Genomic DNA, 22,406 nt, shown 5'->3' with positions numbered 1-22,406 from the left:
TATCAAAAAAAAAAGCGGCGACTTCAGGACTTCATGGCAGGATTGCCGAAAAAAATATCTCAGACTGGCTGAAAAAATTTCCAAGTGATCCCAAATTTTTGAGCGATAGTGTATATCATATAGTAGACTATCAACTGTTGATCATTGTTGCATCTCAGTAGTTCATTGGTGTCTAAATTAGAATCATTTCCCCAAGTGTTATACTGTTATATTGTATTTCGATTATTTTTTTATGCCATTGTCTAGCGTTAAAATCAAGGTTTTGATGCTTGAAGATGGAAGTGGTTTGTGTAATATTTTTTTTTTTTTTTTAAAGCAGCACGTATGTTTGGATTGGTGGGTGAACGGTGTTAGTGTATAGAGTTACACTCACATACTTGGCAGTCTAGACGTTTTAAGGAGCCCCCCCATATTACGCGGCTTGTGGGGTGGGTTGGGTGGGGGGGGGCTATCCCGGATTGGATTGTAGGATTAATCTTTACTACTGCTCAACACAAGTACTGGCAAATGCATACCGAACCTTTCTCGTGCCAAATACCATGTAGAGGAAAATGATGAAGTCATGTTTCCATTCAGAATGACTTAAGCATTTACAATATATATGACTGACTTAAAAGTGCTGTGCTTTTTCGGCTCCAAATTACACCAAAAAAAAAATCGAAAAACACCTCCAAACACCTCAAAAAAAAAACAATGCTCAAATTATTCAGACACCCAGAGGGGGGTATTGCGTAATGTGTATTTGGTCCACTTTTGCAGAGACCAGAGACTTTTGCAATGAACCGTAACAACATGACAACTCTATATTCTACATTTCTACCTCAAAGTTTATATTGACTGTCAACTGACAACTTTTACTGCAGGCCTCCATGGATGCTTGGAGGAACATTTTGCTGATGTTTAAAAAAAAAAAACAACATGTATTTTATTTTCACTGTGCCTTAAAATTTAATAGTCTCGTCCCGGGCTCATTAACTACACCTTCAACTAAGTTCAGTGAAAAATCTTAATGTTTTTACGTAATCTTGCTGGCATGCAGAGGAAGAGTAATAAACCCAGACTGGCAAAAACACGACCACGTTTTGTGAGGGTGACAAAAATTTTCTTGTCAATTATTTTTTCATGATCCAGAAAAATCACACACAGGCAATGTCACGTCAACACGGGAAAGCCAAGTATGATTCAAAGCTGTCAATCAAAAAAACATGGACATATATTTTTTTTTTTTACATTAGACTATGCTAAACATCTTAGAATGAAAGTGGGCGCTGTGTTCTTGACTTCTTCACTACTTTCCAGACCATCAGGCATCTCCGGCTGAATAATATCACCAGGTAAACAGTCTTTAGTGTTGTGGATCACTGACTATGCTTCCATGGACTAAAATAGTCGGATTAAAAAAAAAAAAAGTTTTTTATCTGTTTTTCACAGTCCCAGTTTATGCTAAGAGTCCACTGTGCCGGCGCCAGTTGGTGCCAGTTCACACCAATGCAATTTGCTGTGGCGCCTAGTGTCACCAATAAGGTGCCTAGTGGCATGCTGTGGCTCAAACTGCCTCCCAACTGGCTTGTGGTGGCGGCAAAAATTGAGTTTGGTGGCAAGCAAATTTCAAAATGTTTAAAATCTTTGTTGTGCTAATTGCTTGATGCAAGTCTCCACCAAGTGGAACCAAATGTCACAAACAATCCACCTATTGGAATCCACTGGAATGTAATGGTGCAAGCCAAGTTGCGGCAATAATGCTAGGAGTCCACTGGGCCGGCGCCAGTTCACACCAATGCAATTTGCTGTGGCGCCTAGTGTCACCAATAAGATGCCTAGTGGCGTGCAGTGGCTCAAACTGCCTCCCAACTGGCTCATGGTGGCGGCAAAAAAAATTCTAAATGTTTAAAATCTTTGTTGCGCTAATTGCTTGATGCAAGTGTCCACCAAGTGGAACCAAATGTCACAAACAATCCACCTATTGGAATCCACTGGAATATAATGGTGCAAGCCAAGTTGCGGCAATAATGCTAGGAGTCCACTGGGCCGGCGCCAGTTCACACCAATGCAATTTGCAATGGCGCCTAGTGTCACCAATAAGGTGCCTAAGTGGCGTGCAGTGGCTCAAACTGCCTCCCAACTGGCTTGTAGGAGAAACTCCTGAGGAGAAAATTGACAATTTTTTGTCTTCGTGACATATCCAACATCTGAACAATTGTTTACTTCTATGAAACAACAAAAACAACACAGGAAAAAAAGATTTTGATGGCAAAATAACTAAATTTATTCGCAGAATCAGAACATAACACAAAATAATAATCTCTTTACAGATGTTTGCCTGTGTTTGAACTATTTGCACATGGAGTGTGTGGGCCAACTATTATAAACTATTATAAACTCACATATAACCAACGTCACCCCTATCCTTCACAACCAGGCAAACTGTGCGCCGGTTTTGGACAACACTTAAAATACACAATCGCAGACGTTATTTAAAAAGGAACAAACGGTAATCTCAATTACCGAATGCCTGAAAGGTACAGCATTTCACCAGTTTGTGTCAACTTTTTACACAGATGTTGCACAAAGTTGAAGTTGGCCAAAATTTGTCTCATATACATGAACCAAACAGATGATACAAACAAGCACATTATGTTAATAGTTGAGGTTTTATTTTAAGGAGACCGACACCAGAGTGTGCTGCTTTATAAGGTCAAGAGACATACTGCAGAAGTGTGTAGAACAACGTGATAACATCCAAGTGCGAATAAGAAACACTGTGGCAAGTCCATAAAAGAAAACATGCTTGTCCACTCTCTTAGTGGGTGGCTCTCAAATAAAAGATCCCGAAAGAAACACAAACTAAGGCTAGGCAATACATATCGATATTAAGAATTTTTTTCTTAAAGCATGACATCAAAACCCACCATATCGTTAATATTCTTTTCTTTGCTCTTCCTTTGCAAATGCTAATAATTTTACATACATGGACATGGCGTGATTATTCAAAGCACAGAATGCATAATCAATAAAAATGCATTGTTACTTCAGTATTACCATTGTTGTATCATATGTGAATATATTCATTCCAGATAACAAAATCTCTCTAGAGAGAGGCATTAAAATTTAATTTAAAAAAAAAATATTGAGCGTGAAATTGAGCTTCTGAGGTTTTTGTGGTGAAAGCATCCATGGCCTCGTGGGAACGGTGCACCAAACTGAAGCCTTTCGGCTAAAGTTAACTCGTTAGCATTGTTCACTGTTGAACCTGAAGTATCCAAAAGGGCCTGTATACTTAAAACGGTTAGGTGAGCCGTGATTTCAGCGGATCCCTCCAAGCCCCTTATGGCGGTGGTGTTTGAAACCAGACCTAATCCCACCGCTGCTACGTTTACATCGTGACTGCACAAAGAACATCCCATAAGGAACCCATTAGAGCCTGTTCATAAAGGATTTAGCAGTCACATGTGAATACAATAAAGCAGTATTAAAATAATATGAGTTTTTCCAACCTTCCTTTGGTGATTTATTCTTTGCAACATGGCCTCGTCATTGAAAAACTTTATAAATTACTTGTGTGAACCGACTTCCCAATTGAGCATGTCATCTTCATACAATGAAGCGGAAATTTAAGTTAAAATGAGGTTATACAATCAGTTGTGTAGCACAACGATCGGTAATTGTCTACAGCTAAAATTCAATCTTGTGTTGTTTTTTGTGATGTTTAGCGCTGGTTCTACAAATAGCCGTATCTGTATGCAATAGTTGAGCTTCATTTGCAACCGCAGTTGTTCCAGTGGTCTCTCGTTTTACAATCTGACCACTTCCTCTTTTACCTTCGAGAAAGTCGATAGCCGCTGTAATGTTTCCGCTGTGTGGTTTTTGTTCTGCTCCAGAAACCACAGGTAATAGCAACAAAAAAAAAGGGCTTTTCTTTTATTTTATTTTATTTTATTTCATTTTACTCCTTTGAGCGTCTCTATTTCATTGTTTGGTGTTTTCACAGCAACATGAAGGCGATTGGATGTCAATGAATGTGGTAACACTTTCTCAAATCTCAGGGGTCACACAACAATGAATTTGTGAATTTAGAGGCCAGCAACATAATCTATCAGTCTGGAAAAAGGTTAGAAAGACATTTCTAAAGCTTTGGGCTCTAGTAAACCACAAATGGTGAAAACGTGGAACAGTGGGGAATCGTTTTCATCCAAAACGACCAAGAGCACAGAGAAGACTCATTCAAGAGGTCACAAAAGACCCACAACAACATCTTAACAACTGCCTCGGTTAAGGTCAGTGTTCATAATTCCACCGTCAGAAAGACACTGGCAAAAAAAAAAAAAACAAGATAATAAAAAATACATTAAAGCTATTGTCAATTTTGCCATAAAACATCTTGACGATCCCCAATACTTTTGGGAAAATATTCTGTGGTCTGACAAAACAAAAGTTGAACCTTTTGGAAGGTGTGTGTCCCATTACATTGCTGCATTTTAGAAAAAAAATAACATCATGGCAACCGTAAAATATGATGGTGGTAGTATAATGGTCTGGGGCTGTTTTGCTGCTTCAAGAGCTGGAAAACTGATAAATGAATTCTGCTGTCTACCAAAATAATCCTGACGGAGAATGTCCGGCCATCTGTTTGTGACATCAGGCTGAAACAAACTTGGTTTCTGCAGCAGGACAATGATCCAAAACACACAAGTAAGTCCACCTCTGAATGGTTGAAGAAAAACAAATTGAAGACTTTGCAGTAGCCGAGTCAAAATTATTGACATGTTGTAGCATAACCTGAAAAGAGGGATTATGGTCGTTTACTACTCGCCACCAGGAGTCGATTCCATGTCAAGCATTCGCCCACCAATATGACAAGTAAGCCTGTCACGGTATTTTTTTAATCGTTCGATAAATTGATATGTCCATTAGGCCTACCCATCAGTATGAAGTCATTTTCCTGTCAACATGGATTTGCTTCCTCGTCAGACTACTAGACACACATTTACCGTATTTTCCAAGCTATAAGTCACACTTTTTTTTCATAGGTTGGCTGTTCCTGTGACTTATACTCCAGAGCGACTTATAAATGAAAAAACTGTTTATGTTACATAAACACTGGACACCTTTTCTGTTCATGTTTATTTTTTGTGTAGCTAAATAACCATTGTGTTAGCATATCTTACACCTATTCAGCCTGTTCTCTATTCTTTTATTATTGTTAGAATGTGCCTTCTAAGAGGACGTAATGTCGGTTTTGGTCAAGGAGTTTGTAAAAATAAATTACCCACAAAAAATGCGACATATACTCCAGTGCGACTTATGTATGTTTTTTTTTTGCAGTTTTGATAAATGTAGATAAATGTAGAACCACTGTAAACAAAATGTGAACATTTGTCAAAACATCCACTTCTATCGTGTTGTTTGTGTTATTACTTGTGTTACTATTTTTCTTGACCAATACACCACATGGTGGTGCTCTTTTTAAACCCCTTAAGTCAAATTGACTTGAAATTTCTCACACAACTTGACTACTCAAGATCACGTCGGCAAAAAATTAGCAACTTTAGTTTAAAAACATGGCCGTCACAAAGCAAAATACTGTATTTACGGGACTATAAGTCACATTTTTTTTCATAGGTTGGCTGTTCCTGCGACTTATACTCCAGAGCGACTTATAAATGGAAAAAACTGTTTATGTTACATAAACATTGGACACCTTTTCTGTTCATGTTTATTTTTTGTGTAGCTGAATAACCATTGTGTTAGCATATCTTACATCTATTCAGCCTGTTCTATATTCTTTTGTTAGAACTTACCTTTCCAAGATGACATAATGTCGGTTTTGGTCAAGTAGTTTGTAAAATAAATTTCCCGTAAAAAATGCGACTTATACTCCAGTGCGACTTATGTATGCTTTTTTGGCCTTGTGCGACTGATAGTCCAAAAATTCGGAATATAAATTGAACACTATCATTATCACTGTTGTAAGAATGTACATACAGTACATTTTTTTGTTGTTACTTAACTTACTTATGACTAAAAATGTATGTTTCTTATTACACCAAAAAAAAATACTTGTAGGTCTAACTAAATGTGTATCTATAACTTTTACACAAATAATGCTAATGTTAAATAAAATCTAGCCTTAATTCATGAATATAGAGGCCCGCAACATAATCCATCAGTCTGGAAAAGGTTAGAAAGACATTTCTAAAGCTTAGGGCTCTAGTAAACCACAAATGGTGAAAACATGGAACAGTGGGGAACCTTACCAGGGGTGGCCGGCCATCCAAAACGACCAAGAGCGCAGAGAAGACTCATCCAAGAGGTCACAAAAGACCCACAACAACATCTTAACAACTGCATTTTTTGGCCTTGTGCGACTTATAGTCCAAAAATTCGGTATATAAATTGAACAGTATCTTACTTAACTTACTTATGACTAAAAATGTATGTTTCTTATTACACCAAAGAAAATACTTGTAGGTCTAACTAAATGTGTACCTATAACTTTTACACAAATAATGCATACAATGTTAAATAATTATACTAAATATATACTGTACATACAGCATAGAAATATATTCTCTGTGTTTATCGTAGGAGGTAGATGTTCAGGCCTTGTTCATTTTAGAAGTAGCTGACAAAGTGTGAGCACTCCTGCTCTAGGGACATATATTTACATTTAAAACAGCATTAAAAAATTGTCACTAACCGTAAGACTCCATGGAAGCAGCAAAACACGAGTCAATGCTTGAACATTAGCTTGTAAAGGATAGGGATAACATGACAGCCCAAACTAAACCAATGTTAATCAATCTTTTGCCTGGATAACGGTGCCTATTTAGGGCACAGCCTCAACAAGCTCACCCTCTCGCTAAGCTAAATCTGAATAAATCACCGATTCACGTCAATAGACTTCTGAAACAACCTTTGAATCCTGTCACGTCGGCTTGACAAACAGCGGTGTCATCAATCAGTCTCTCTCTCTTACGCGCACACACACACACACAAATCTATCACTGCATCTGCATTAAGTCAGAGACGAAGCTAATCAACAAGCGCAGTCATATCACATCTGTATTGTCATGACACGATATTGTGTAAACAAGAAACACAGTGAGCGACGAGCGTTGTCTTTGTTATGTCCTGTAGGTACAGTACTGGTGCACACGTGCGCTACACATTGTCGGGAATTCGCTTACATATCAAAAACAGCGTGCTGCACTGTGAGGCCCCACATGCATCTGTTATCATTTTACAACTTGTCTGTAACTACGCTAAGTCCAAAAACCTAACAGAGCAACAAAATACACTGCAAAGCACCTCATTAGAGAACACAAAAAAAACATACACACATGCTCTTCTATCACCCCCATACGAGGAACCATTATAGGACACTACATTGAGGTGACAAAACTTAATGTACTTCAGTGGAGATTAGAATATTATAATAATAATATAAACATAAGGCACGGCAACAGCACCATTGCATTGTAACAGCATGAACTGAGAACATTCATGTTGCGAGTAGAAGCTCTAAAAAACTGTTTTTTCGAGAGAAAACTGGAAAACCACCGTCCAATTCCTGTCCAGTCCTTGTGAAAGACGGAAACGGAACACCAATTTCGCTACAAACACTCAAGAAGATGCTCGTTTGCATGTCAGCATTTTTTTACCTGATGACTGGAGCATACATGTTGTGCTGGAAGACACAGCCATCCCAATGAGAGCGGACAATACAAGTTTCATTGTTGTTTTAATGTTGCTGTTGTTGACGGAAATAATGTTAGCTAATGTTGGGAAATAAGCTCTGGTAATGCTTTAAATAATCAAAATATGACAAGATACTCATAGTATTTAGAGGGCTTCATAGTTGAAATAAGTAGGTCCCAATTACATGCATTGTTAGCTAGCTCATACCAACTTGTTTTCTCTTGTTATAATGCCCAGAAAAGGGAAAATAAATACTGTATGCGTTCATGACCCCCAAAATATTTACACTTGTATGACAAATGTTAAAATTTTACTAAAAAGCACAATACGAACAAACATCAAGTCTATATGAATAATGTAAAGTGCACACTGTCCATAAATGAAACAACAACAACAACAACTGTTTCACCCTGTACCAGACAATTTCTTCTCCCATTACCTTAATGAATGAATGCATTTCTGAGCGCACAAAAAACACGTCTAAGTTAAAATGACACAGACCAGAACCAAAGCCAAACAACTGTCATTTGGACCAACACCAAACTGCAATATATCCAATCCAATATGGCTTTAAATCATCAAAATATGACAAGATACTCCAAGTAGTACATGTTATCATTGTTATAGGGTTTTTTTAGAGGGCTTCATAGTCGAAATATGTAAGTCCCAATTACGTGCATTGTTAGCTAGCTCATACTAACTTGTTTTCTCTTGTTATAATGGCCAGAAAAGGGAAAATAAATACTGTATGTGTTTATGACCCCGCAGATACCCGGAAAAATATTTACAAATGTTGCAATTTTACTAAAAAGCACAATGCGAATAAACATCAGATCTATATGAATAATGTAAAGTGCACATTGTCCATAAATGAAACAACAACAACAAACTGTTTCACCCTGTACCAGACAATTTCTTCTCCCATTACCTTAATGAATGAATGCATTTCTGGGCGCACAAAAAACACGTCTAAGTTAAAATGACACAGACCAGAACCAAAGCCAAACAACTGTCATTTGGACCAACACCAAACTGCAATATATCCAATCCAATATGGCAGTTTTTTTTATGAATGTGTCCCTAGAAAAACGCCTTGCTAGGTTACTAACAGTAATCCTGCTCACTAATATTGATGATTATTACTGTAAATATAAATACTAACTCATGCTTCTGTATTCTGCTGTGCTGTTATTGTCAATTTTCTTGCCGGGGAACTTTTGCCTCCCATTACATGGCCAGTAAAAGCTAAAAAAATATATATTCTATTATTATATTCTACAAGAAAGAGACATATAAAGAAATTAGGCTTCATATCATATATCCGAACCATGTATAGAGAGCATTGTCTCAATCCTGCTGCACTCATGTCCATAGAAACACACTATGTTCCTTTGTCTTTCCTATGCAATGACAGCAACTCTTCTTTTCTTCACACGTCTAAAAATCACAAATGCACGCTAATCCAATGCTTGTTGTGGTTCTTCATTTTCTACTAGACACACACACACACACACACACACACACACGTGGAATGTGGAGGGAAGCGGCAGCTGTCTCACATACATACAAAAACAATAACACTGAGCGTGAAAAAAAAACATTACAGGCCCCAGTGAGAGCTGGAAAGTGTGCAATCTGCAATGCGAAATATCACAAGGGCTGTCTCCCTTGCGGTGTTGCCTTAAGGGCGCTTTACAGGGTGGGAAAGAAACAAAGACGGAGAGAGAGAAAGAGAGAGAGAGAGAGGGGAGGTTTCTGCATGATGATGTACAGTACATACACACCATGTGCTCCATAGTAGCAGCATGCTACTATGCATGCGCATTAGTGCAATTCCAGCTTACCTGATGTGGCATATCAACGTTCACTTTGTGCGGTAGTCGCAGAAGGAAGGAGGACGGGTGGTGGTGGGGGGGAAGGCAAAAAAAAAAAACGTTGCAGCCAAAATGGGCAAATTCTCCGAGGCAGGCTTAAGAAATCCTCCCCGGTTAAAAACTTTCTCCCGGTATAAACTGTCAACAAGAGAGAAGGGAGGACAAAAAGAAGGGGGAGTGAATTAGGCAGAGTAACGGTCATTCAAATGGGAGGAGAAACAAGGAAGGTTGGTAGTAGGTTCTGGCATGTACGCGAACGCGTCATTTAGTCAACGTAACAAAAAAAAACAAAAAAACTATAGCACCCACAATGGAAAGGATAGTCTTTTTCGGGGTGGGGGGCATACTAGGCAAACAAGTTGCACATGACGCAACACTTCACCTTTGACATAATAACAATCACGCAACGTGGCGGTCCAAAAACTGCATCAAAAGTGCATCTTCGTCGGTCAGAAGAAGTAGTGATAGATGTCCCATTACGGGACAAAATAAGCGGTGGTTTGCAAAAAAGTTGCGTTTTTCTAAACAGAGTTTGGCGCGCGTGCGTGGTGTGTGTATATATGTAAGTGTGTGTGTGTGTGTCGAACTAACTAGCCATTACAAGGGAGCTAGCAATCCACAGTGTCACACACGTAACCATCTCGAGTGGGCAGTCAAACGGACACCTTTTTCACGGACATGTGTGCGTGAACTTACCGTGTTGCATAGTTTCTTTTCCGTCAAACATATAGCAAGAATAATAACACCTAGCTAGCATACTTTCTTTTGCTAAAGCTACTTAAGTCATTCTCAACAGAATCGAAAAAAGATGGAGAAATACGTCAACCGACAACCGAGGACAAAAAAAACACCCACAGCTGCAAACGACACATAAACGAGTGCAAATAACTTACATTTGTCCATAAGAAAAATAACATTAATCCAGTCTTCTTGCACGTATCAATGTAAATGGACAAGCGCCTCTCTGACTTAGAAAAAATGCCCCGCCCCCTTCCGTTTAGCCACAAGACATATCTATACATATCTATAATCCCTTGGCGTCCAATCAAGACTCGCCACTCTGGCGCTATCGCTTTTCCCATTGGTCGAGGGACTGTTCAATCTAGGTGTGTCGCCAGCTGTCCACCCTACCATATAGGGGTGTGTCGTGACGTCACAGACCACCAGGATCCGGGGAGACAGTGTGAGACACAAAAAGACATACTATTAATAATAACAATAATAATAATAACAGTAATAATAATAATAATAATACACATGATTAAATCCGAGTAATGCACACAATATATTGCTAGTATTTTTATTCATTTAAATTGCATATAAAATATGTGTGCATTTGAGTATACATTTTGAATCTTAATGTTGAATGTTAACATTGAATGTTTTGAAACTCTGCATAGCAGAAAATACATTATTTAGGCTTTACCTATACATAATATATGAAACTTCCAGCATCCCCTCTCTCTGTTGGTGACAACTCTGTATGAACGGCGGCTCTGCCACAAAATGCGGGGGACCAATTTTCCATTGTCTGAGCTATAGCATAGGCAAGGCGTTGTCATCCCATTTACAGTACAGTGGATTCCCATACATTTGGAGATTTTTTTTTACATTTTTAATAGTATTTCTTCTAAAAATAATCAGCAGTAAACACATCTCAGTCTTTGTTTGTCCGCCCTTGAATACACCACAGTTATGCAAAAATTAAACTTATATATAACTTTCCCAGATGATGCCACATATTTTTTTTAAATCCTTTCATCGATCATCTGACCTCGGGGGTATCACAAGACGATACACATAATGAAGTTTATGAAGTCAAGACGAGTATTTAACATTAACTACAATGAAAAAAAATATGTAATAAAAATATATATAATATCTAAATAAATAATTATATAAATAATTATTTAAAGTACATTAAAAATAAATAATTATATATAAAATATATAATATAATATATAAAAAATAAAAATATATAACTTCTTTGCACTCTGTGTGTATGCTAGCGGCCCCGCCTCCACCCACCAAGACAAAGCAGCTGTAGGACTGACAAACGGACTCACTCTGTTCATGCCGTTGTTCTATGGAACAAATGTGCCAAGGTTATTATTGGGACTGTACGCAACTTGCATTTTTAAACACAAAAATATATTTGTTATTTGTTATTTATATAAAATTTATATTTAAATTGGTAAAATTTATATAATATATAATGTGCCCCGCCCCGCTTTTACTCATCTTTTAACTGTGTATAAACAAATGAATGTTGGATTTTAATGTATCTTTTACTCTGTTTACTTGTTTTTATTCAACTACATTTTTCTGTAAAGTGTCTTTGAGTATTTTGAAAAACGCTATACAAATAAAATGTATTATTAATATTATCATTATAGTCGGAATTTTAAGTGTTAGGCAACCTCTTATGTGCACTATCACTATATGGTGATCCCCTCAAGTGTTAGCTTGCGTGATTTGTCTGTGCAGCCTACTTGTGTGTTCATGTGCTGGAATCTAGGCCATCCCTTGTGGCTTTGTGTCTGAGAGGCGGATCAGTCTATATATATGGGGGGGGGGCAGCCCAGGCATATGGGCGTGTTTATGCGGGAGGGGGACCGGGGGGTGGGGGGCATGCGCACACAAGCATACACAAATAGAGGACGACATCCTTCTCATCCTGCAAGTGTAAATAAACTCCAATAGAATAGGAAACCCGCCGCTTCAAAGTAAGCGCAAACAAGTTTCTTTGTGAATTTGGAAGCCCTCCCATCTCACTTCAATACCCCCACACTACCGAACTAACAACCCTATAAACAAACACACACACACATACAACACACAACACTCTCTCCTTGAGTCGTGGAAACAGCTGGAAAAGCAAACAGTCCAAAGCATGCAGGCCCGTCGATGGTCCGCCCGCTCTCACACATGACTGGACCATTACTTGGATGAATGCAGTCCTTACACTGATTCCTCAGCTACAATCAAAATGCGAGAGAGGGGGAGCGACGGGGGCTAAAAACTTTCTCCACAGCTAAGGCCCACACACACAAGGATATCGCACACCTACTTTGATTCTCCTCGCTTGTGTCTTGAATTCAACTCCGGTTTTGTCCAAGCTGTGGAAAAAAATAGAGCATGAGGTCAGTAAGTCGCATAGTATTGCACAGAAGAACACATGTTTGGCTTAGTTTAGCATCTTCCACACTGCCTGGATTCTTTTTTTCCCACCTTTTACTGTTCAGTGTAAACAGCACCAACACAGAAGTGAGGGTAATGTGAGTGTGTAGAGCAGGGGTCTCAAACATGCGGCCTGCGGGCCAAATGTGGCCCACAGGGCCTTGATATGAAAGTTTAATGTTAGTGCTTGCCCGCGCAAATTTGATATGGATGCTGTATGGTATCATGTACCCAGAAAAAATTATTACGTTTCATTAATGTTCATGTTAAAAGTTAAATAACTGTTAATAGCTATCCTCCCTATCTGTGTGGAAGTGGTAAGTTTTTGGCTATTTAAGTTTACAGGAAATAACTTGAAGGCTACCGTTTAGGTCGCTAGCTCTCTAGTTTGCGAGTTAGCATGTGTCTCAAGACCCTGCAGTTGCGCAATATGTTGTAAATAAAAAGAGTATAAATGTGACTATAGTCATGTTTTGTCATGTCTACAGGGCTCTAATAATGCTTTGTTCATTTTAATCTGAAAAAAATATTAATTTAATTTATATTATATTATATATATTAATATTAAAATAATTTATTTATTACTGATTGATTGATTTTCTTTATTCTTGATTTGTTTATCTATTTTTCATCTTATTTTGTGCAGAAAAATAAAAATTAAGATATTTGAGAACAGTGGAATGTGGAGACAGTGGAGATTAAGATATGAGAGAAAATGCAGTGCGGAATCATCATTGGACGGTGGAGTGGGCGTGCCTGGAGGCGGTGCCGTGGGTGGAATACATTAAAAACAGACATAGAAAATACAGCTGAATAGGTGCAGATTATTGAAGAACTTGAAAGCTTTCTGTACTGGTTATTGTGTGTAGCTGCTCTATAGGATTCCCCAACTCAATACAAAGGACTGAAACCTCTGAAGGATACATTACTCCTGAGTATTGATTGAGAGGAAGATATGAAAGACAATGCAGTGCAGAGTCATCATTGGACGGTGGAGCGGGCATGCCTGGAGGCGGTACCATGGATGGAATACATTAAAAACAGACAAAAAAAATATAGCTGAATAGGTGCAGATTATGGAAGAACTCGAAAGCTTTCTGTGCTGGTTATTGTGTGTAGCTGCTCTACAGGAGTCCACAACTCAATACAAAGGACTGAAACCTGTGAAGGACACATTACTGTTGAGTATTGATAGAGAGGAAGATATGAGAGACAATGCAGTGCGGAGTCACCATTGGACAGTGGAGTGGGCATGCCTGGACAAAGAAAAATACAGCTGAATAGGTGCAGATTATGGAAGAACTCAAAAGCTTTCTGTGCCGGTTATTGTGTGTAACTGCTCTATAGAAGTCCACAACTCAATACAAAGGACTGAAACCTGTGAAGGATACATTACTGCTGAGTATTGATAGAGAGGAAGATATGAGAGACAATGCAATTGGACAACTGATCAATGTCAAGTTGTTGCACAACAGGACCCCCTCTTCCGCTCCTTTTGTACTCTTTTCCTACTCCATTCTTTCTAATGGATGTTTCCTTGGCTAGACGTCACATGACCAGAGTGAAATTGACAATGGTGCTTTCCTTTTTCTCTATCGCTGCTTGTTTACACTCCAGGCCAACCACCGCCACCCCTTTGCCTCGTCCCACAAAAATCACCACCCCCTTTCTTCCTCATGTTACTTTTGACCCTGACAGGAGTGATGAGATGTTCAAGTCAGGAGGCGACACTCTTCAGCATGAGGAGTGAGTTATACTGTTTGTACAAAAAAAGGAGGTTTGTTGCGCGTTTGTCTTCCACAGTGTCCGCTATTTGTTTTTAATTTGTTGTTTTTTTGGTCTTCTTTTGATTCAATCTCACTGAAGGATGAAATTATACATTTGAAATGACTTTCCTCCCATTGACTTTTTCTTGTTGTTCTACAAAATACCGCACAAACCACATTTTGTAACCAAGAGCACACTGGATGCAGGTTGCTAAACCTGTTTTTCCTACTAAGGTGTTTTTGAAATGTGGTTTGCATAAACAAATATAGGCCTACCCAAAATGGATTTGGTTATATATATATATAGTAGGTATTTACAGTGCTGGTTCTAGTCTTCATTCATTCATTCATTCATTCATTTTCTGCTGCTTTTCCTCACGAGCGTCACGGGGGTGCTGGAGCCTATCCCAGCTGTCTTTGGGCAAGAGGCGGGGTACACCCTGGACTGGTCGCCAGCCAATCACAGGGCACATAGTATAGACAAACAACCATTCACACTCACATTCATACCTATGGACAATTTGGAGTCGCTAATTAACCTAGCATGTTTTTGGAATGGGGGAGGAAACCGGAGTACCCGGAGAAAACCCACGCATGCACGGGGAGAACATGCAAACTCCACACAGAGATGGCCGAGGGTGAAGGGTGGAATTGAACCCTGGTCTCCTAGCTGTGAGGTCTGCGTGCTAACCACTCAACCGCCGTGCCACCCGGTTCTAGTCTTGTATGAATCAAAGGATCCCCCACCCATATTTTAGGATTTTTCAGCCATTTTAAGTAGTGGGGGGGGGGTGTCCCACAATAGTGGAATGGACGTATCAATCTTGCCTTGATACTGGAATTTAGGGAACTCCGAATGGGAACATACCATTTTGTGTGTCTCACTTTAATTCTAATGAGTTGTGTTGGGGGCTGCATTAGCGGACAAATGGTTAGCACGCAGACCTCACAGCTAAGAGATCAGGGTTCAATTCCACCCTCAGCCATCTCTGTGTGGAGTTTGCATGTTCTCATTACATTCATCACATTCCAAAAACATGCTAGGTTAATTGGCGACTCCAAATTGTCAATAGGTATGAATGTGAGTGTGAATGGTTGTTTGTCTATATATGCCCTGTGGTTGGCTGGCCACCAGTCCAGGGTGTACCCCACCTCTCGTCCGGAGACAGCTAGGATAAGCTCCAGCATACCCCGCGACTCTTGTGACAATAAGCGGTAGAAAATGAATGAATGAATGAAATTACCACACAAGCTAGGAGACACGGGTTCGATTCCCTGCTCGGCCATCTCTGTACAGAGTTTGCATGTTCTTCCCGTGCATCCATGGGTTTTCTCCGGGTACTCCGGTTTCCTCCCACATTCCAAAAACATGCTAGGTTAATTACCGACTCCAAATTGTCCATAGGTATGAATGTGAGTGTGAATGGTTGTTTGTCTATATGTGCCCTGTGATTGGCTGGCGACCAGTCCGGGGTGTACCCCCCCTCTCGCTCAAAGACAGCTGGGATAGGCGCCAGCACCCCCGCGACCCTCGTGAGGAAAAGCAGTAGAAAATGAATGAATGAATGAGTTGTGTTGGTCAGTCCAACACAGAAATTTGGGGTACACCCTGGACTGGTCTCCAGCCAATCACAGGGCACATATAGACAAACAACCATTCACACTCACATTCATACCTATGGACAATTTGGAGTCGGTAATTAACCTAGCATGTTTTTAGAATGTGGAGTACCCGGAGAATTGAACTCGGGTCTCCTAGCTGTGAACCACTCAACCGCCCGCTATTGAGCAATTCAATAATCCCTCGTTTATTGCAGTTAATTGGTTCGAGACCTGAATGTGGTGAATGTATTTTCCTTAGTTTTAATTTATGAATGAAATATTTTCATTGAAAACCTGTTTACAATCTTCTACATACTAGACCTCTTTAGACATCCATCCATTTTTCTATGCTGCTTATCCTCATTCGGGTCGCGGTGGTGTGCTGGAGCCTATCCCAGCTATGTATATAGTTTACAGATGTAAGGTTTGCAGTCCACCATGCTTTATTTTAAAATGTGTAGCAAAGCCTGCTTTCTTATGAAAGTCAGTGAAATGACCATAAAGGAAGTGAATCCGTTTTTCTCAGGTTTGGTGCTCATAGGGACACATATTACGGTTGTAACATCATTAAAATGTAATTTTGCATAATTGAGGATGATTCATGTCTAATCATGTCAATGATAGAAATACAGGCACACATGTATGCATGTCTGTGCACTGTGTGTGCGTGTGTGTGTGTGTGTGTGTGTTGTTGCAGCTTTTCCAGCCAAAGGAGATTGGAAGGCCAGTGTGTAATTTTCTATGTATAACTCTGGCTCCAAGGCACTATGGTCTGGGTCACCACTGTATTTTTTTTTTTATGCAAACCAGATCCAAACACAAAAGTAGACAGGTCAAACAAAGCAGTGGATATATCCAGGGGGCAATAAACTGTAAAGGAAAAACAATATATATGTATAAATACATATATACATACATACAGACCCGAGTAAAATCTCTCCAGCCATCCATGACGAGGGTCACGGGTATGCTGGAGCCTATTCCAGCCGACTTCAAGTGACAGGCAGGGCACACTCCGGGCCGTTCGCTAGCCAATCACAGGGCACATATAGACAAACAACCACTCACACTCACCTGTGGACAATCAAAAGCATGGAGTAATTCAGCATTGTGTGTTCACAGAAAGTGTTGTTTCTTCCATTGCAAAAGAAATGCTGCTCTTTAATACAGGTGAAAAAACAGCATTTCCAGAAATGCTGCATATGTTTTACAAACAGTGCTGATTGCCTGTGAGAAAATGCATGCCACAAATGGCAATTCCACAACTTTACACAGATTCATGGAACTATGGGATTAGTATTATACATTAATATGAGTGGTTAGTGCGCAGGCCTCACAGCTAGGAGACCCGAGTTCAATTCCACCCATCTCTGTGTGGAGTTTGCATGTTCTCCCCGTGCATGCATGGGTTTTCCCCGCATACTCCGGTTTCCTCCCACATTCCAAAAAATGCTAGGTTAATTCGCGACTCCAAATTGTCCATAGGTATGAATGTGAGTGTGAATGGTTGTTTGTCTATATGTGCCCTGTGATTGGCTGGCCACCAGTCCAACGTGTACGTCTCGCCCGAAGACAGCTGGTATAGGCTCCAGCATACCCGCGACTGATTATTTCTCTTTGTATTCGCCAATGAGTCAACATTAGCATTGCATGGTGTTTTCATGGCAGATGTTTGTGACGGGGGCTGCACGGTGGTCGAGTGGTTAGCGCGCAGGCCTCACAGCTAGGAGACCCGAGTTCAATCCCATCATCTCTGTGTGGAGTTTGCATGTGTGGGTTTTCTCCGGGTACTCCGGTTTCCTCCCACATTCCAAAAAAAAAACCATGCTAGGTTAATTAGCGACTCCAAATTGTCCATAGGTATGAATGTGAGTGTGAATGGTTGTTTGTCTATATGTGCCCTGTGATTGGCTGGCGACCGGTCCAGGGTGTACCCCGCCTTTTGTCCAAAAACAGCTGGGATAGGCTCCAGCCCCCCCCACAACACTTGTGGGGATAAGCGGAATGAACAATCATAACATTACAGAATAAAATCTCAACTCGTCCCGTTCTTGTGGACCCAGTGTCGTATATCATCCCGTCTCGTTAGTCGGGTGTATCGTGACACCCCCTGGTTAATAGTAAAAAGTGAATTTAACTTCCGAGATTCCACTTGAGCTTCTTGTTTGCCGTCTCATTGTTACATCCCACCAGCAAAGAGCTCTTACACCATCTGTGTAAGCTGTTATGCAAGAAAAGCCGACTCTGATCTTAAATTTTTTAAAGAGTTACCCGTGCTAGAAGCAATGGTGGTGTTGTGCCTCCTCAGGTGAAGCAATAAGCTCCCTGACATTCCAAGGTTAAATCATTCATGGGAGGGGGCGAAAGGGAGTTGTTTGTGTGCATGAAGAAACAAGCATAGACAATCTGTGAATAAATGTTTAAGGCCATCTGTGGGTAAAAAAGCAATTAGGAGGACATATAAGATTCTCTGTGTAAACATGTAATGCAGAATAATAACATGTGTGATGAGAAAATTTGGCTATGATTTAGTATGTCTGAATTTACGTCCAAATAACGGGCAGAGTGTGCAGAGACAATGTTGTCACCGAGAAGAAGCAGCACACACAGGAATTTACCCAAAGTGAACTCTGTAGCAACTCACTAAATTATTATTATTAGTACTAGTAATTGATCCTGGCCAAAACCGCACATTTAATTTTCCTCCAGTGGTGTGCACTTCGGTGGTTTCTTATTTATGGAATCATTCCATTACGCGCTTGCTCATCGCTTCACAATCACATGATACTCATTTAGGGCTTACTTTAAAACGTCAACTAAAACACTCTGGAAAAATATATGCCTGGTTGTGGTCGGAACGGCCATTGGTGCAAATTGGCCAACACGGTTTATGTCAGTCTACCACAGGGCAGCTGGGATTACAGATATACCTTACCGCCACCAGTGTGTGAATGCTGGAGCCTATCCCATCTGTTTTCGGGCAAGAGGCGGGGTACACCCTGGACGGGTCGCCAGCCAATCACAGGGCACATATAGACAAACAACCATTCACACTCACATTCATACCTATGGACAATTTGGAGTCGTTAATTAACCTAGCATGTTTTTGGAATGTGGGAGGAAACCGGAGTACCCGGAAAATACCCACACACGCACGGGGAGAACATGCAAACTCCACACAAAGATGGCTGAGCGTGGGATTGAACTCGGGTCTCCTAGCTGTGAGGCCTGCGCACTAACGACTCGACCACAGTGCAGCCCTCGTCACAAACATCTGCCATGAAAACACCATGCAATGCTAATGTTGACTCATTAGCGAATACAAAGAGAAATAATAAGTCGCGGGTATGCTGGAGCCTATCCCAGCTGTCTTGGGGCGAGAGGTACACGTTGGACTGGTGGCCAATCACACGGCACATATAGACAAACAACCATTCACACTCACATTCATACCTATGGACAATTTGGAGTCGCCAATTAACCTAGCATGTTTTTGGAATGTGGGAGGAAACCGGAGTACCCGGAGAAAACCCATGCACAGGGAGAACATGCAAACTACACACAGAGAGTGGAATTCAACACTGGTCTCCTAGCTGTGAGGTCTGCGCTAACCACTCGACCACCGTGCCGCCCACATATCAGTGTTATTCATAACAAATATGGATACACACTGACTGATACAGATATATATACCGGTACTGACTTCCAGCAAAACAAAACCTAGCAAAAAACTGCTGAAAAAGAAACAAAAAGTAACATTTTTTTGCCAGCCCGCAAAAATAAACACTCCTGTTTTGATGGTTATGTCTAATAACATTGACTATGACCTCATGATGACAAATGAATGTCCTTGATAATTCAACACAGATGCATTATCACTTTTGTATCAGACTGCCTGAGAATCACAGGGTTGTTTTTATTCAGCTTCCATCAAACATCTCATCTCATTTATTAGCATTGTACAAAAAGAAAATGACAACAACTTACTCAGTCCTAGCCGCTCAAATGATGCAACCAGGATGAAGATGCCATCATTGGAAAAATGAAGGATCTTCTGTGAAATGGAAAGTGATAATTATGCAATGTAGTGGTCGCAATAGTGAGACTTCCTCTCCTGTCTCTCCTTCATTGCAACGTACATCATACATGCACCACAAAGCCCACAATTTTTATTGTATAGTTACTGTTCTTGTGTCCTTGGGCAAGACACTTCACCCACCTTGCCTCCGGTGCTGCCCACACTGCTGTATGAATGTTTGGTGGTGGCAGCCAAGTTTCTGTCAGGCTATTCCAGGGCAGCTATGACTCAAATTCCATCTGTTCATCTTACATTATCATTCATTAGTGATGACTACCGATACTTTTTATACTTTGAAATGTGTTTGATAAGTGTGCGAGGCGGCTTCTACAGTTTGGAATTCAGCACAAATTTCCAGGAAATAAAAAAAAATGTGTTTATTATACTGTGGTTAACTTTTTTTTTGCACTTGCAATGTTATTCTAACATCGCCGGTGCAGATTAACAAAGGTTTTATGATGGCGGCGGAATCAATTCACCCTATTTGAATATTCATACATTCATTCATTTTCTACCGCTTATCTACCGCTGTCTTCAAGCGAGAGGCGGGGTACACCCTGGACTGGTGGCCAGCCAATCACAGGGCACATATAGACAAACAACCATTCACACTCACATTCATACCTATGGACAATTTGGAGTCGCTGATTAAGCTACCATGCTTTTGCAATGTGGGAGGAAAACCGGAGTACATCTTGGACTGGTGGCCAGCCAATCACAGGGCACATATAGACAAACAACCATTCACACTCACATTCATACCTATGGACAATTTGGAGTCGCAGATTAATCTACCATGTTTTTGGAATGTGGGAGGAAAACCGGAGTCCCTGGAGAAAACCCGGGGACTATTTGAACATAGCCAAATCAATTCCCCTCAGTGTCCTTACCAATTTCTAGTATTGATTCCAATCACATTCCTGTCCACCCAAAGTCCGATCACTGATTGACCAGTCTCCATGTTCATTAATGGGTCAAAAGGAGCTGCAGTTAGGGGGGAGGTCAAGTAGGAGGGGTCTTTTACTCACTGTGTGAGGGATTGCAAAGACAGGACTGTGTGTGTGTTGCCATTAAGCTGCTGCCGGTACAGACTAAGCTGGGGGACATCAGGTTAACATGTCCTCACGCCACCTTGCTCTTAAGCTATGGATGCATGCATGGATGAAGACAGAGACAAGAGATTTAATGCAACTGCTGATGCATACATTAGTTGATACAGTCAGTGTACTACAATAATATAGCACATTAGCATACTGAGCTGTTTAAGTAGCCAGTCTACAACCACAATAATATAATAACATGTTACATAAACACCTGTATGACAGTATAAACATTCGTGTCTGTTTATATTGGACATTACGGTAATGGACTAATGGTTGATTATCTGCTGCCTTCAAGCGGTAGCAGTAAGCTATCACACGTACAGTACCTCGCCCTCAACTCTTTTTTAACACTTTTTATTTACTGTTAATCTTTTTTAAAGGGTTTTAATCCCATGTGCGTGCGAGGCAATATAAATTATTAAGTTAAAAACAAGCGACGAACATTCAGGAAGTGGCGACACCAAGAGTATATTCATAAATATTTTACAGTTTGAACGTTTTCACTTTGCCGTTGCATTTCTTTTGTTTTCATGTTGTTGGGGTGGATCTGTGTGCTTGTTCGAGTCAAATAAATTAATAATAAATCACAAAGAAGGGGTACAGTACCTGAATTGTTGTCTAAATTATGTCGAATACCGGAAGCGGTCATGTTTGTTTCTTTGCTAATACGGAAGTGGAGTAGGCTGCGGAAAATGAAGAAATGTTAGCTTAAAAATTCGTGGGAAAAATCATGAATTCGGTGGTTTGTTAATAATAATCACATTATTAACAGTATAAAACACTAGGTTTTGTTCTTGGTATATGTTTAGATTCGGTTTAGTAATTGTTTGGGAATACTTGCGATACTAAATAGCTAACATACAGCTAACATATAGTGACATTGAATTTAATCCTGACTGAGTGATGACTCGTTCAGTGTAACGTATAAAAGCCCACTGTAATGCTGTCAGCGACATCCCCAGGTCCCATGGTGTAATGGTTAGCACTCTGGACTTTGAATCCAGCGATCCGAGTTCAAATCTCGGTGGGACCTCACACGTTTTTCATTAATTATAGACATTTACCGAATTATTATGCGTGTTTTAAATGTTATATAAAACTAAAT

General features: G+C 40.1%; 1 protein-coding gene and 1 non-coding gene across 4 annotated transcripts in view; one reads left to right on the top strand and one right to left on the bottom strand.

Annotated features, from left to right (window-relative positions):
- Positions 1–10,611, bottom strand: part of LOC131136561 (vitamin D3 receptor A) — a 37,927-nt gene extending 27,316 nt beyond the window's left edge. Inside the window, exons 1-2 of one of the 3 annotated variants that reach the window (XM_058083557.2) lie at positions 10,466–10,611; positions 9,543–9,710 (exon numbers count right to left, since the gene is read on the bottom strand). Coding sequence is in view for 1 of the 3 variants with exons in the window: in XM_058083552.2 (XP_057939535.2) it covers positions 6,255–6,348 (94 nt within the window). In the remaining 2 variants the exon portion in view is untranslated. Of the gene's footprint in view, positions 1–820; positions 1,288–6,254; positions 6,389–9,542; positions 9,711–10,465 lie in introns of those variants that run through there. The other 2 variants (XM_058083552.2, XM_078798248.1) reach the window with 2 other exon arrangements.
- Positions 10,612–22,262: 11,651 nt separating this feature from the next.
- On the top strand, positions 22,263–22,334 carry trnaq-uug (transfer RNA glutamine (anticodon UUG)). Its single transcript has one exon. It is a non-coding gene; the product is annotated as a tRNA-Gln (tRNA).
- The last annotated feature ends 72 nt before the right edge of the window (positions 22,335–22,406 follow it).

This window comes from Doryrhamphus excisus, linkage group LG17 (assembly GCF_037039965.1).
Source record: "Doryrhamphus excisus strain RoL-2023G ecotype Guam linkage group LG17, RoL_Dexc_Guam_v1.1, whole genome shotgun sequence".
Taxonomy (NCBI): Eukaryota; Metazoa; Chordata; class Actinopteri; order Syngnathiformes; family Syngnathidae; genus Doryrhamphus; species Doryrhamphus excisus.
Note: the sequence above shows the minus strand (reverse complement) of the source record. Positions and strands in the feature narration are given on the sequence as shown.